Raw genomic sequence first — 16,540 nt, forward strand, 5'->3', positions numbered from 1 at the left:
TTTGGCTGTGATAGAGGCCAGCAGCTGTATCTCTGGTTTGACCCCCAGCCTGGAAAATTCCATATGCCTTGGGTGCAGCCGTAAAAAGACAAAAAAATAAAAAATTAAAAAAAGTGTCAAGACAACAGAATGGAGTTGCCATTGTGACAGAGCAGAAAAGAATCCGACAAGTATCCATGAGGATACAGGTTCAATCCCTGGACTTGCTCACTGAGTTAAGGATCTGGCATTGGCATGAGCCTTGGTGTAGGTGGCAGATGCGGTTCAGATCCCATGTTGCTGTGGCTCTGGTGTAGACCAGCAGCTGTAGCTCTGATTTGATCCCTAGCCTGGAAACTTCCATATGCCAAGGGTTTGGCTCTAGAACAAAACAAAACAAAAGGTAACAGAAGAAACAGTTTTTGCCAGTAAAGAGGCAGCACATAAGTTCTCAGATGCTGTTAGAAAGTCATTGAGGAGAAAGGAGATCTGCCTGAACAGGTTTTTAATGCAAATCAAAGTGCCCTATACTGGGAGTAAAATGCCACAAAAGATATTTATTGGTAAGGAAGAGAAGTGAGCACCAAGATTTAAAGCAGGAAGGGATACGCTATTGTTTTGTGCAAATGCAGTCTGGTTTATGATCAGGACTGCCCTTACCTATAGAGCTGCTAACTCCCAAGCCATGAAGGGAAAAGGTAAACATCAGCTGCCACTCTTTTGTTTGTGCAGTGAGAAGGCCTGGGCAAGGAGAACCCTTTTTTTTTGGATTGGTCCCATCAATGCTTTTTCCCTGAAGTCAGGGAGTACCTGCCCAGTAAGGGACTGCCTTTCAAATTTCTTTTGATATTGGAAGGTGCCCCCCACACTACCTAGAACCCCATGAGTTCAACACTGACGGCTTGATAGTGGTCTGCTTGTCCCCAGACACAACGTCTCAGCCTATAGATCAGGGGATCCTAGGGACCTTTAGGGCTCATTACACATGATGCTCTTTGAGAAGGATTGTCAATGCTATTGAAGAGAACCATGATGGAGTGAAGATCATGAAAGTTTGGAAGTATTATACCATCGAAGATGCCAGTGTTGTTATAGAAAAAAATGTGAAAGTTATAAGCCTAGAACTGTAAATTCCTGCTAAAGTAAATTGTCCAGAGAGTTCCCATTGTGGCTCAGTGGAAACGAACCCGACTAGTATCCATGAGGATGTGGGCTCAATCCCTGGCCTTGCTGCCTCACTTAGTGAGTTAAGGATCTGGCATTGCTGTGAGCTGTGATGTAGGTCATAGATACAGCTCAGATCCCATGTTGCTGTGGCTGTGGTGTAGGCCGGCAGCTGCAGCTCCAATTTGATCCCTAGCCTAGGAACTTCCATACGCCATGGGTATGGCCCTAAAAAAAAGAAAAAGAAAATTGTCCAGGCATTGTGCATGACTTCACAGGACTTGCAACAGGGTGAATCAAAGAAATCATAAAAGAGACTGGGGATGAGGCAAAAAAAGGTGAAGGGTTCCAAGATATGGATCTTGGGGAAATTCAAGAGTTAATTAGACACTACACCACAGGAATTAACAGAAGATGCCTTGATGGAAATGAGTGCTTCCCATCCAGTGCCAGATGATGAGGAAGGAGATGCGAAGAAGCAGGGCCAGAAAAAAAATGGACATTAAATAATCTGGCAGAAAAGTTCCGATTATCCAAGATGACACAGACCCTCCTATGACACGGGCATTAAAACTATAGCAAACAGTGGGAAAAGGATTGGTGCTATATAGACATTTTTTTAGAGAATTGAAAAAGCAAAAACGTCAGACAAAAAATACAGTGTATTTCCATAAAATTACACCAGGTGTGCCTGCCTCTCCCTCCTCCCCTTCTACCTTTTCCATCTCTGCCACCTCTCAGACAGCCAGACCAACTCTGCTCTTCCTTCTCTTCAGCCTACTCAACATGAAGGGGACAAGAAGGAAGACTTTTATGATGATCCACTTCCTCTTAATGAGTGGTAAATAATCATCATGGGAGCTTCCAATGTGGCTCAGCGATAACAAAACTGACTAGCATCCATGAGGATGTGGGTTTGATCCCTGGCCTCACTCAGTGGGTTAAGGATCCCGCATTGCCATGAGCTGTGGTGTAGGTCACAGATAAGGCTCGGATCCTGCACTGCTGTGGCTGTGGTGTAGGCTGCCAGCTCTGATTCGACTCCTAGCCTGGGAACTTCCATATCTCACGGGTGTGGCCCTAAAAAGCAATAAATAAATAAATAAATAATCTTGTTATATGGTACAACATGGATAAACCAGGGAGACATTATCCTAAATGAAATAAGGCAGTCATGAAAGAACAAATACTGCATGATTTTACTTAGATGAGGGATCTAGGGGCATCAAACACATAGAACACAGAGGGGCTGAGGGAAGGCAAAATGAGCAGTTGCTTTTCACCTGGTATAATGTTTCAGTTATGCAAGATGAATAAATTCTAGAGTTCTGCTGTGTAACGTTGTGCCTATATTTAACTATACTATATTACGCACCTAAAAATTTAAGAGAGTAGATTTGATAATTGCTCTTACCACAACCATAATAAAATTGATTGTCTTGCTCTCTCAGCAAGTAGAGAGTAAGCTAAATGCAAGCATTTAGAAAAGAGAACTGTTTTATACTGTTAGTGGGAATATAAACTGGTGCAACCATTATGGAAAATAGTATTGAGATTTCTCAAAAAATTAAAACTTGAACTACCATATGATTCAGTAATCCCACTTCGGAGTAGCTATCCAAAGGAGTTAAAATTAGGATATCCAAGGGCTATCTGCATTCCCATATTTATTGTAGCATTGTTCACAGTAGCCACAACATAGAAGCAGACTAAATGTCCATTAATGGGCGAATGGATAAAGAAAATATGGTATATTCATACAATGGACTGATATTTAAAGCCTTAAAAAGGAAATCTTGTCATTTGTAACAACAGAGATGACCTAGAAGACATTGTGCTAATTGAAATAAGCCAGACACAGAAGGACAAATACTTGATACCACATATATCAGGAATCTAAAATAGTCAAACTGGAGTTCCTGTCATGGCGCAGCAGAAACAAACCCAACTAGTAACCATGAGGTTACAGGTTTGATCCCTGGCCTCGATCAGTGGGTTAAGGACCTGGCGTTGCCATGAGCTGTGGTGTAGTTCACAGACACAGCTTGGATCCCTCCTTGTTGTGGCCATGGTGTAGGTTGGTGGCGGTAGCTCCAATTTGACCCCTAGCCTGGGACCTCCAAATGCTGTGGGTGCAGCCCTAAAAAAAAGAGCAAAAAATTAAATAAAATAAATAAAATTTAAAAAAATAAAACAAACTGATAGAAACATAGTTGAATGGTGGTTTCCAGGGGCTGGGAGGAGTAATGGGGAAGTGTTTGTCAAAAGGCACAAATTTTCAGTTATATAAGGTGAATAATTCCCAGAAATCTATTGCGTAGCATAGAGCCTATACTTAATTCCATACTGGATCCTTAAAGATTTGCTGAAAAGATGGATGTTTCATAAATCATTCTTGCCCCCCCCCAAGAAAATTAAGTAGTTAAAGAGGGCAGGAGGAATTTTTAGAGGTAAGGGATATGTTTATGGCATACATTATACTGATAGTTCATGGCTATTTGTCTCCAAGCTCATCAAGTTATATATGTTAAATGTACATAGCTTTTTGTATGTCACTCATACCTCAATAAAAATTTTTAGGCATTCCCATCATGGCTCAGTGGTAATGAAGCCAGCTAGTATCCATGAGGACATGGGTTCGATCCCATGTTATTTTGTCTTATTTGTGGCTGTAGCCTGAGCAGAATGCATAGTATACAGTAGGCACTTTATATACTTTTAATCAATAAGGAAAGAGTATAAATAAATAAGGAAAAGATTGTCAATTTGGGGGTTACCTAATTCCTTCTCGCATTTCTTCTTGTAAAAGTTATATACCTGGATTTGCTTAGATTATTCAGAAGTGTAAGATAAACTTTTTTTTTTTTTTTTTTTTTTTTTTTTTTTTTTTTTGTCTTTTTGCCATTTCTTGGGCCGCTCCTGCAGCATATGGAGGTTCCCGGGCTAGGGGTCGAATCGGAGCTGTAGCTGCCAGCCTACGCCAGAGCCACAGCAACGCAGGATCCGAGCCGCGTCTGTGACCTACATACACCACAGCTCACGGCAACGCCGGAACCTTGACCCACTGAGCAAGGGCAGGGATCGAACCCTCAACCTCATGGTTCCTAGTCGGATTCGTTAACCACTGCGCCACGACAGGAACTCCGATAAATTCTAATGATTTATACCACATTATGACTCTCTTATTTCCCAGTCACTAATAGAGAATGAGGACTTTGGAAGGCTTCATACTAGTACCCCAAAACAACCACAACCACAAAAAACAAGATCTAGCCCCCAATGAATCTTAGAGTCTAGGAGCTTCCATTACATAAAAAGATGGTGAGATACTCCCTATGACCTAAAGAACAAGTAAAAGGTATGAGTAAAGAGGGGAGGTGGTTGGAGCAGAAAGCAATCCAGTGTAAATATCCTGAGGCAAGGCAATTTGAAGCCTTAGGAATGCAAATCCTTCAGTGAGAGGTAATTTTAAGTGAGGTTGCCTGGTGGGCTAGATGAGACTTTGGCAGTGATGAGCAGGACCAGACCCTCAGATAGAGGACCTCAGAGAACTCAGAATTCACTGGAGTGGTCATTTTTATCCTGGGTTGGGGGAACCAGAGACCTCTCCATTAAAAGGATATGCAATTATTTTACTTCGTATGTAATTTGACGAATTCTAGGCAAGCTCTAGATTTTTGTTAGGAGTTAAGTAAATGGAAATAATGATTATTTAGATGAAAGGGTAGTTGGGAGGGAAAATATTGGTCACTGACAAAAATTCTAAGTACTTGGAGTTGTTTCCAACTGGGAAAAAACTCCTACAAGCATATTACATATTATATCCTCTGATGTGGATATTATATGATTGTCCTTGCTATGCAGAATTTTGGTTAATTGCGATTTCTTCGTCGTAGAGTTTGGTAATGTGCTCAGTTTCACAGGACTAGTGAAATAGCACGTAAACCACTGACCAGCTTAAACTGGTTTTGCCTCCTTAAATAGGTTGCTGATTAACCAAACCTTGAGTTATTTTACAGAGACAGAACTGCGCATGTCCAAGAAATAAACCAGGTTTCCAGGATGACCTCAGAACCAAGAATCTTCAGTCTGTGGAGCTCAAAGCATAGAAATGTTGCCACTAGAGCCCTTTACAAAATGGGAAGCCCTTCAATAAGGAACATCTGGCTTCCAGCAGCATGAGTAGCTTATGTGAACTAATTCAAGACTAGCCAATGAGCTTCCAAGTTTGAAATTCCCCAAACCCTTTAAATTTCACTGCGGGGTTGAGGAGAGGTTTGAGAGCTTTGCCTCTTGTGTCCTCGTGCATTGGTCTTGCAGTAAAGCTCTTTACTCAAAAACTGTTGCCATAGCATTGGCCTCTGTGTGCATTGGACAGTGAGTCCTTGTTCACTAGCAGTGACTGCCTGCCTGAGGCACTCGAGTCCTGGCAGAGTGTGGGCCATCCCCATGGACCCTGAATGACCACCTTGATTGAATTTGTCCAAGAGGTCAGCTGTTTGGTTCCTGCTTCTCCACTATGGCACTTCGGATTTCTTGGGCTACTTGCACATTTAAGAAAAGAAACACCTCCTGGATCAGACATCTTTGGGGTGAGTAATTTTGTTAGAACATGCCTATACCTAAACTGTCTAATAATATCATCAGAACTGTGGGTTAGAGTCCCACCTAGGAGAGTTGTTTTGTTGAGTTAGAGTCTTACGGATTGGATTGTGGGTTAGTGTCCCTCCCCTAAGAGATATAGTATGAAAGGTAGAGTTGCTGAGATTCTCAAAGCAGTGGATTTGAGTCTGGAACCTTGGGTTGAAGTCCCAGGCTTTTGGATTTCTTTGCATTTGATTGTCTATGTCTTACTGTTATATTTTATAGGATTCTCTGATACGAGTTGGTTCTTAGATGGCTGTAACAAAACTGTTTATTAAACCTAATGTTAATGAGGGTCATCTGATTTGGGAAATAAAAGACTGCTCCTGGCCTGGAAACCTTGCTTTATGGAGGTGACACAGTTTTTCACCCTTGCCTAATATGATTGCCCAGAGGTATTGTTACATGTGTCGATTCTCAATGAAACAAACCACACCACTTGGAGTGAGAGGGTAAAGGAAAAATGAAGGAGAGTAAAGCACGAAAATTTTCCACCACACAAGAACATACTTACTCTGTGCTCAGGTTAGAGAAATTGTATACGATTGGACACATTTTGGTTTTTCTTCAGTGAAAATCGTAATCCTCTTCTGTATGAGCTAGACTAGCAGGGAATTAGCACTGAACTACTTTTAAGTGTGTGCGCACATAAATATGCATGTGATGGTAAAAAAGATTGGCAGGAGAAACAAACACTGGTGGTGGTGCTAAAGGCTGTGGGCTACCTAGAGGCCATGGGCTGAATGTATTCCACCTGTAAATTGCCCAGATATTTAGATTAGCTTGTTTATGATCTCTGCTGGAGAGGGAAAATGTTCTGGTTGGCTACTAGAAAGATTAAACACCAACATGCTCAGAAAGCAAGTGAGGTCTTGGGTATTTCCATATGTATACTCCTGAATTTCTGTCTAAAACTCAGTTCTGACTGAGAGCTTCCTTGCTTTGCTTTCTTCAGGGTGATACAATCACCCTTTTTACCTTCCTCCTTATCAGTTAAGTTTTTCAAGGTGGTGAGTGAGACAGAGCGTGGACTTTCATAGGACCCTCTGTGATAGGCAAGCCTGCCCTCAGCACAAGGGGAAAAACTATAAGGAGCCTTGGACTAAATGGGCTACAGTCAGAACTGCTGGGACAATTCCTCGGCACCTGGGTAGTACATGTGACTCTCAAGCTACAGTTTGTGACAGCTATCTCTAATGGAAAGTTTTTCAGTGAAAAACTGAACCCTCAGATCCAAGTCAGTCATCTTTGAGACTGTCCAGTCTTCTCAGTGGCTTCTCCAGGGAACCCGTACAGCCAAGTCTTTCCAGAAGCTAAACTGAATGGGTCAAGCCTCTAGCATGCCCAGGTGCTTCCTACAAAGGAACAAAGTGTACTCTGGGCCACAGATTGGCAAATACTGGTGCTTTCCTTCTTTCCAGGTGCAGCCAACACTGCTGCATCATGCAGACGTTGAGTTTCTGGTAAGATTGCTGGTTGACATCTAGCTTAGTCCAGGCACTTGGGTGTTTTTGCTGGCCAAGAAGCTATTTTGAGCACTACAATGGAAGAAATCAGTCAGCCAACTGCAGAGCTCAGTTGGGCTGATGAGTGGCCAGGAAGAGCCAAGACAGCTGACCCGATAGTAGTAAAAGTCCATCCTAGCACCAAGACTCCAAAATTTAAAGCAATAACTTTTAAAGAGGCATGTGAAGCAAGGTGTAAAGCCTCTGATAACCACCTTCCTTGAATATCAACTTAATCTAATTTTGTCAATCCTCATATAACACTCTAGTCCTGCTGGTACAAAAATCTGGGACCAGAGATTATGATTTTGTACAGGACTTGAGAGCAGTTAACCAAAATGTAGAGGATGTACATCCAGTGGTGCTAAATCCTTACACATTACTTATGACCTTATCTGAAGACTTGTGCTGATTTATAGCTCTGGAATTAAAAGATGTCTCTTACTATATACCTCTAAGTCCTCAGTACCAGAGACTGTTTGCCTTTGCATTGAACAATCCAGAAACTAATATAAAAGAACAATACTGTTGGATGGTACTACCACAAGGATTTAAAAACACCCCCACCATCTTCAGGAAAGCCCTAACCAAGGACTTAAAAGATTGCCGATTAAATGACGCAGTCTTACTATGATGAGCTTATTGCTAGTAGAACTAAGGAATCCGTGGACCAAAATACAGTGGTTGAAGGTTTCTGATAGACTGGGGATATAAAGTCTCTAAGGAAAAGGCACAAATACTTAGGATTCGAGTTATCAAAAGGACAAAACTTACTGCCGGATCAAAGGGGAAGCATTAGCTAGCGTAGCTGTACCCACTAACAGAAGGCAATTTTGAGAATTCTTAAGAATGGCTAGGTTTTGTTGCATTAAGGATTCATAACTTTGGACTCATGGCCAGATTCTTTGTGAGGTTCTTAAATAGCAGTATGCCATAAGGCATTCTATACAACTAATTGAGGTCTACTCTAGCCGACCTGACCTGACTGACAAGTTTTTAGAAAATCAAGGTCTGGGAATGTTGATAATGGGAGCAGCTTTGTGGACATGGGAGTCCTAAAGGCCATGTATACAATAATAATTCATCAGAAAATCATGGAAGCAGAAGCTCTCCTCCAGGTGTGTCTGCTTAGAAGGCAGAGGTCTTCAAAAGAGCCCTGCACACTTGGAGCTAAGAAAGAGGTAATCATATATACTGATGTGATGTATGCCTTCTCTTTCATGCATGTATGTGGGGCCATGTGGCCAAAGAGATGTCTGCTGACATCAGGAAGGAAAGATATTAAACACTCAGAGGAGATACTGGCATTACCAGACTGTTACCATGTCAGAAGTGCCCAGGCCACCAAAAAACTGATACTTAAATAGCTAAAAAAGAAGTAATTTGGCTGATGGGGTCACAAAGTCGGTGGCAAGAAAAAAATAAACATAAACAGGTTCTAGTGCTCTAGTACTCATGTTAAGTGTGGACCTGCCCCAGTTTAAGCCTTCTTATGCAGAAATGGATCTAGGAGCAGACAATTGGGGATTTCATGCTGACTCTCGAGGCTTAGACGGTGATTAGTTGCAAACAACCAAAGAAGACTAGACTTACAATGAACGGAGCTTAGTACTTATACCCAAGCATTTAAGGGAAAAATTTATTACTCCTTGACATCAAGGAACCCTTTATTGGAGGCACATAACCTATCACTGTCTACAAAATGTGTTGTTGGGTCACAAATGCAAAGGACCATCTAAAAGCTAGTCTAAAATTGCCTGTGCCAGAAGCAATCATAAAACCCAGCCACCCCAATAAGAAAAGGGGTGAAAACTCAAAGGACAAAACCAGGAGGTTGGAGTTCCTATCGTGGTGCAGTGGAAACGAATCCAACTAGGACCCACAAGGTTGCAGGTTCAATCTCTGGCCTTGCTCAGTGGGTTAAGGATCTGGCGTTGCTGTGGGCTATGGTATAGGTCACAGATGCGGCTCGAATCTGGCGTTGCTCTGGCTCTGGTGTAGACTGGCAGCAACAGCTCTGATTCGACCCCTACCTGGGAATCTCCACATGCCGTGGGTGCGGCCCTCAAAAGACAAAAGACCAAAAAAAAACCCAAACAAACAAAACAAAACAAAACAAAAACCAGGAGGTGATCGACAAAACCCAGGAGGTGATCGACTCTACTGTTGTGCCAGGATCCATAAGAAATGATAGATCCTTACTGGTATTTGTGGACACCTTCACAGGATGTACAGAAGCTTTTCCATGCTGGACAGGACTTCCAAGGTAACAAAAGCCTCACTACAAGAAATTTCTCATTTGTGGTTGCCTCTTTCAGAGTGACAGCAGAGGAGCTTTCATAGCCACTGTAATTCAAGGGGTGTCTAGGGCCCTTGAAATAGAGTAGTTAATAAGTGTGTGGTTTGTAGAGACCTCAGTCTATAGGAAAAATTGAAAAGATGAATGAGACCATAAATACAGTTGCTCAAGTGTTAAGAAACCAACTTCAGGTCTTAGCAGTTGTTCTGCTTAGGGTAACAGTAGGCCCTGGAAGCAAGTTACAATTGGGCCCTTATGAAATGTTATATGAGACACTTTCTTCGTATTGTTACTGCAATTTACAAATATATTATAGAAGAATTAGATACTATAATAGGTTTAAATAGACTGCCAAAGAAATAAGGTCTGTTTTTGAAGGACCATTAAAATTAGGAGTCACAGTTCTGTGTGTCTTAAGGTTAATCCTTTGACTCAACAGATTTGTCCTTATTGTCTGTCTTCTATATTTAAAAATCATCATCCCCCACTGCATGATGATTGCCCAGAGCTTATTAAGAGCACAAGGTGGGACTCATAAATGCTTACAAATAAATGCAGTTAAAATGCAAACTATTTCACTCTTTTAAAAAGCCAAACCCCTTCATCATAATGAGGCAGCTAGAGGGGTCATACCTGATTTACCTAAAGATTGAGGAATGTACAAAGAAAAAGGGGGAATCAAAAACAGCACATAAAACATTGATCAGCTTAAACTGGTTTTTCCCTCTTAAAACAGGCTGTTGTTTAGTCAAATCTTGAGTTACTTTTAGAGACAGCATTGGGCAGATGCAAGAAGGAACCCGTGTTCCCAGGGTGATCTCAAAACCAAGAATCTTCAGTCTCTGCAACTCAAAGAGTAGAAATGTTGCCATGGGAGACCTTTATGAAATGAGGTTCTTCAATAAGGAAAGAGTCTGGCTTCCAGCAGCATGAGTAGCTTACATAATTGATTCAAGATTAGCCAATTAGCTTCTAAATTTAAAATTGCCCCAACCCTTAAATTTGACTCTAACCCTGGATTGAGGAGACAGATTTGAAGAGCCCTGCCTCCTATCTCCTTGCCAATCAACCTTACAATAAAGTTGTTTTCTCAAAGGCCAGTGCCATAGTATTGGCACATCAAGACAGTGAGCCCTTGCTAGATAACACTAGTAATGGCAGACTTGGGATTAGACCCTGAGATCTGAATTCTTCTAGGTCCCACACTGTGAAACTCCTCTTGGTTTAAAGCAGAGCTCATGTTCCTTAATAGTCAACTGTATCTTGGGTTAATGATAAGGACTCTGTGAACAAATAACTGGATTGGAATATATCCAAAGCATTGAAGAGCACATCAGTAAGTTAGGAATAAGGAGAAACAGATGATAATCAGTGATAATAAGATCATCTTGGAGTTCCCATTGTGGCTCAGCAGTAACAAACCTGACTAGTATCCATGAGGATGCAGGCTTGGTCCCTGGCCTCGCTCAGTGGGTCAGACGTGGCTCAGATCACATGTTGCTGTGGCTGTGGTATAGGCTAACAGCTGCACCTCCAATTCATTCCCTAGCCTGGGAACTTCCATAGGCCACGGGTGCGGCCCTAAAAAGAAAAAGAAAACCACTACAACTCTATAAGTAGTGTTGGGTAACTTCATTCAGGGAATCACAAAACCATCCTGGACTGCTCCTTTCCTTTAAAAGTATGGGCATACATCAGATATTGTGGGGTGGGTTCCAGACCACTACAATAAAGCATATACTGCAATAATGTAAGTCACATGAATTTGGGGGTTTCTCAATGCTTATAAAAGTTCTTAATCTTATTGTACACTCTAAACAATATCTAAAAAAACAATGAACACATCTTAATTTAAAAATATGAAATGATTACAGCAGTAACAAAGATAATTGATCAAAGTACCATAACAAAATAATGAAAGTTTGAAATATTTCAAGAATTGACAAAATGTGGCACAGGGACCTCACGTGAACACACACTGTTGGGAAAATGCCCATAGACATGTTTAATGCAGGGTTGCCACAACCCTTGAATTTGTAATAAAACACTGTCTCTGAAGCATGTTTAGGGAAATAAGATTTTTTTTAAAAGGGTATGCCTGTACATCAATTAAAACAAGTCACAAAAGTGATTCTGGCTATTAAAAGGACAGATCAGCATTATTTTTCCCTGGGAGCCCACCCTTGTCCTGGGCCCCCTGACTTACATTGTGTTTCTCCCATCTCACATCAAGTCCAGGACATGAAACTATAAGGTATGCATTAGGGACCCTGCTCAAGAGTTTGCACGGATGTGGTTAGGCAGGTAATTTTAATCCAAGAGAGAGACAAAATGAGGACACCCCCCCAAAAGAATCAGGGCTGGAGAGACAACCACCCCAAAATATAGATCATTCAGAGACAGGCCTATTGTTCTCAGACCTAGAATGCCCAGGCAGAGAGGTCAGATTGAGCCCCCCACCTCCCACTTACATACTCCCTATAGATCTCAGTGAGGTCAAAGTCTTGGTCTAAGAAGAGTGGCCTCAGTTCAGTAGAGGGAGAATCTCAGGTTGAGTAGAAAGTCAGTTAAGGGCCCTAAATGAGGAATTGTGGGGAGCATTGCTTCCCAAAGAGTGGTATTCCACAGAGAGCCCACCCTGCTGTCATTTCTCAGGACCCAAACATCCCTGGCCTCATGTGGCTCATTCCACCAGATTTCCACTTGGGACATCTCAGGAACAAACAGACCTTGACCTGAGCAGAGTGATAGTTGTGAGGGAGGCTCGAGTCTGATAGGTCAGGAGCAACGTGAGGACCCTGAATGAGGAGTTATCACTAGACCCACAAATGAGGGGGCTTTACAAACTGCTGCCCCTATTCTTAACCACCAGGGGCCCTAGGCAGAGCTGTAAGGATGAGAAGCCTTTTTTTTTTCTGCTTGTCTGGTCTTAGTGAGAAAAGGACTTTGTCTACCAGGATGGGGCCCCAATTCTGTTGTGGAGGGGGGGTAAGGGGGTGGGAGAAGTCTTGGCCATAAGCGGTGTCAAAGTGGGGAGCTCAGTGCTACTGAGAGGATCTGCTCCAAAGAGGGAGGCTCACAGTGGCGTGCCGTTCATTAGGAGAAGGTGCTCAGAGCAGCGCCCTCGGCTTTCCCACTAGGGATTTGGGGAGGCGAGGGCTTTGCTTGGGGGCTGGAGAATTCGGTCTTTAGAGAGAGGGGTCCCCAGCCCTGATAGAGGGCACGGGGAGGACCGTCGACCCCTAAATGATAGAGGCTTGCAAAGCCCCGCCCCTGCTGTCAGCCCTCAGAGTTCCTGGGCAGGGCAGCCATAGCCGGAAGTGGCTCTCAGACTTCCGCTTCGGAGGCGAGGAGCTCGAGCTCGGACCGCTTTGCGGCGTTTGTTCGGCAGCGGGTGGATTCCCAGAGCTGATCTCAAGTGAAGGTGAGGACCTTAATGTGGATTCAAGGGACTATTCCCCTTCTCCCTTCCCTAACAAAGGTGGCCCCTCAACGTCTCGCCTCTGTGATCAGCAGCAGAGGGTCCCAGCAAAGCTGTAAGGCAGAGTTCTGCTTGGAAAGTCTGAGAGACCAAAGCCTTGATCTAAGAAAGTCGTCCTGATTTTGCAAATTAAGGAAGCTCAAGTATTAACTAAAGTCAAGTCAGGGGGGGGGGGGGGCTGAATGCTAGTGAGGAATCCTCTCTCCAGTAGAGGTCACAATACAAAGAATCACAACGTTCCGGGATGCTCCAGGGGGCGTAATCATGTATAGCAGGCCCTGACTTCACCCCTAGGAGCTCAAGGAGGTAAAGCTTTGGAGTACTGTGGACACAATTTAGTAAAAGTAGGAGTTCCAGGCCCCTGATAGATATCAACATGGGTACCCTGAATGCAGACCTAGGGACCACTGGTACCAGCACACTTGAGTACCGCAGAACCTCGCCCTTGCTGTTAGCTATTAGAGACCCTGAGCAGGCATGGTCAGATGTGAGTCATCCTGATTTCCACATCGGAAATTCCAGGAAGTGCGGACTTTTATGTGGGGTCAAAGCCTGAAGCTGGTCAAGGGCAAATTCCCATAACTGGTCTGGACTTGGAATGGGGACCAAGAGGGCATCACTCAGCCCATCGCAAATGGGGCTGTACTAAGTTTCACTGTTGCTGTAGGCTTTGGGAATCCCCTGCAGAGCAGTCAGACTGAGTTCTTCCTAGAAGATCTCAGGGAGGGAAGGGCCTTGGTCTAGAATGTAGCTACTGTTCTGTAGATGGAGGATACTAGGACCTAACTGCAGTAAAGGTGAGGGCCCTGAGTACCAATGAGGGGATCTCTCCCCATTTAGGGGTGGCATCACGAAGCAGTGTCCCTATGTTACTTGTGGGAGGCTCCAGCTGGGGTTAGTCATAGATGTAGGACTCTGACTTTGCATTCTAGGAACTCTGGGAAATGAGGGCTTTGTCTGAGGCTGGACTACCCAGGTTATCACAGGGAGGAGTTGTAAGTCCTACCTAGAGTTAAAACCAGGGACCTGAGTGAAGACTAAGGCGAATGTCAACTCTAAAAAATAGAGTCTCATAAATTCTGCCCCCTTTCTCAGTAGAATCCCAGAGTATCTGTCAAGCTGAGGCACTGCCCTTATTTTTGTCTGGAGAGTCCCAGAGAGGTGAGGATATTGGACTGAGTGGCCTCAGTTCTGCAGAGGGAGGAGACCCAGGGCTTTATAGGAGTCAGGGTGAGGACCCTTAAAGAATAATGATGATTCCACTCACTCACAAAAAGAGGAGATAACACAGAGTGCCCTTCTTGTTGGCAGCACTGAGGAGCCCACACATGGAAGTCAGGTGTCTATGAACTCTCCTTCCTTTTTGATGTTATCAGGGGAATTACAGTCTTTGAAAAGAAATAGATCAGCAGAGGCAGGTGCCCCAGGCCCTACCTAGAACAAAGGCAAGTACTCTGATTGAGGACCAAGGACCCCGACAAGCCCAGGACAGTGTCCCGTAGAACTATCAGCTTTGGGTGTCCCCCCCCCTGCCACCAACCAGCAGGGGCAGTGGGCTGAGGTGCCCCTTCATTTCTTAAGTATCCCAAGATGAGGACCTGGCTTTGAGGTCTAAATTTAGAGCAGTACAGAGCAGGGGGCCCAGGTTCTGCCCAAACTTGATATGATGTTCCTGAGTGTGAACTGAAGGGACCTCATACTCTGGAGTAAAGAGAGCTCACTACCCACTGCTGCTCTCAGCCCCAGAAAGCACTAAGCAGAGCTAACAGGCTGCAGCCTGAGGCTCACTTGAATTATTTCTGCAGGATTGTCACAGGATGGGGTGATTAGAACAGGAGTCCTTTGGGTTACTAGAGCAGCACCCACATGGAAACCAGCAGAACAGTCTTCTTAAAGTCAGAGTGGTACCTCCCTGGTGCAGGCACTCACACTCATCCTCTCTCCTCTCTGCCCAGATCACCCACTGTCCTAATTGCACTCCTGCCTTTTGTCCCTGACCACCATCACCATGCCTCGGGGTCAGAAGAATAAGCTCAACACCCCTGAGAAACGCCACCAGGCCCCAAGTGGGACCCCTGGTCTGAAGGGTGCTCAGGCCACTGCAACCAAGAAAGAGTCATTCTCCTCTTCACCTTCACCTCCTTGTGGAATTCTGAGTCAGAGAAAGCCTGGTGCTAAGTCACACAGCACTCTCAAGAGGCCTCAGCGAGATCTGTCCACTACCACTCTGTCTGCAGGTGTTTCTCACACAAGATCATACAAAGGAGCCAATGGCAAAATTGGGAAAGAGCAAAGCTCCTCTCAGGCCCCTCTCTCCATTGTGCAGTCTCAAAGAGACCGTCTAACCAAAACAACGAATATATTGGTGGAGTTCCTGATGCACATGTATAAAAGGAAAAAGCCCGTGATGAAGGCAGATATGCTGAAGATTATTAATAAAAAGTACAAAAGTCGATTCATTGAGATCCTCAAAAGAGCTTCTTTCAGCATGGAGGTAGTATTTGGCATTGATTTAAAGGAAGTCGACCCTACCAAGCATTCTTACATCCTCGTCAGCAAAATGAGCCTCCCCAACAATGGGACAGTCAGTCGTGGCAGGGGGTTTCCCAAGACAGGTCTCCTGATGAATCTCCTGGGTCTGATCTTCATGAAGGGCAACTGTGCCACTGAAGAAAAGATCTGGGAATTCCTGAATAAGATGAGGGTCTACGCTGGGAAGAGGCACTTCATATTTGGGGAGCCCAAGAAGCTCATCACCCATGATTTGGTGAAGCTGAAGTATTTGGAATACCGGCAAGTGCCCAACAGCAATCCAGCACGCTATGAGTTCCTGTGGGGTCCAAGAGCCCATGCTGAGACCAGCAAGATGAGAGTCCTGGAGTTTTGGGCCAAGATTAACAATACGGTCCCCAGTGCCTTCCAGTCTTGGTATGAAGAGGCTTTGAGAGATGAGGCAAAGAGAGTCCAAGCCACAGTTACCGCAAGGGCTGACGCCAATGCCATGGCCAGGGGATGTTCCAGTGTTCTATCCAGCAGCTCCTCCCACACCTACTGAAGTCAAGGCAGATTCTGCACTTTGTGGTTGAAGAGAGTATTCAGTGGTCCAGGTCACTGAGGGAACAACAGTGTGTAATACCTTTGTGTTCCTCTTCATCCTGTATGGGGAATTTGGAGATATATCTGTGTTTTTATTTTTTGCTATTTTTCAAATGTTACTTGTAAATGAAGGTTTACTTAGCTAGCATTATAATCTAAATTTATGAATTGTATTAGTCACATTTACTGTTTTTCATTGGGTTAAAGAGTAAGAGTTTTGATCTTTTGTAAAACAAATTTAGAAAACTTCCATCTTATTTTGTAAACTGGTGCAAGGTACCATGGCTTTGCAATACGCATTTCCTTGAAAATGTGGGAAAAAAATTAAGCAGTAAAGTATGTGAAATAAAGAAAGAAAAGGTAGAGTTCCAT

The 16,540-nt window shown here is 43.7% G+C and overlaps 2 protein-coding genes across 4 annotated transcripts in view; both read left to right on the forward strand.

The window, feature by feature from the left end:
- On the forward strand, positions 5,629 to 16,539 carry MAGEB3 (MAGE family member B3). 3 transcript variants are annotated; one of them, XM_021080281.1, is made up of 4 exons: positions 5,648 to 5,735; positions 9,519 to 9,558; positions 12,875 to 13,015; positions 15,028 to 16,539. In XM_021080281.1, the coding sequence occupies exon 4, from the start codon at positions 15,081 to 15,083 to the stop codon at positions 16,125 to 16,127; it is 1,047 nt and encodes a 348-aa protein (XP_020935940.1). In that variant the 5' UTR covers positions 5,648 to 5,735; positions 9,519 to 9,558; positions 12,875 to 13,015; positions 15,028 to 15,080; the 3' UTR covers positions 16,128 to 16,539. The 3 variants fall into 3 exon arrangements, with proteins under 3 accessions (XP_013841481.1, XP_020935940.1, XP_005673575.1); XM_005673518.2 differs by lacking the exon at positions 9,519 to 9,558 and having other exon boundaries at positions 5,649 to 5,735; XM_013986027.2 differs by lacking the exons at positions 9,519 to 9,558; positions 12,875 to 13,015 and having other exon boundaries at positions 5,629 to 5,735.
- Positions 5,653 to 16,540, forward strand: part of LOC100154079 (melanoma-associated antigen B1-like) — a 32,204-nt gene continuing 21,316 nt past the window's right edge. Inside the window, exon 1 of the mRNA XM_021080280.1 lies at positions 5,653 to 5,735. The gene's annotated coding sequence lies outside the window, so the exon portion shown is untranslated. The remainder of the gene's footprint in view (positions 5,736 to 16,540) is intronic.

This window comes from Sus scrofa, chromosome X (assembly GCF_000003025.6).
Source record: "Sus scrofa isolate TJ Tabasco breed Duroc chromosome X, Sscrofa11.1, whole genome shotgun sequence".
Taxonomy (NCBI): Eukaryota; Metazoa; Chordata; class Mammalia; order Artiodactyla; family Suidae; genus Sus; species Sus scrofa.

Excerpts from the sequence above, each read along its gene's own strand:
- MAGEB3 (XM_013986027.2), top strand. The coding sequence starts at position 15,081 with ATGCCTCGGGGTCAGAAGAATAAGCTCAACACCCCTGAGAAACGCCAC.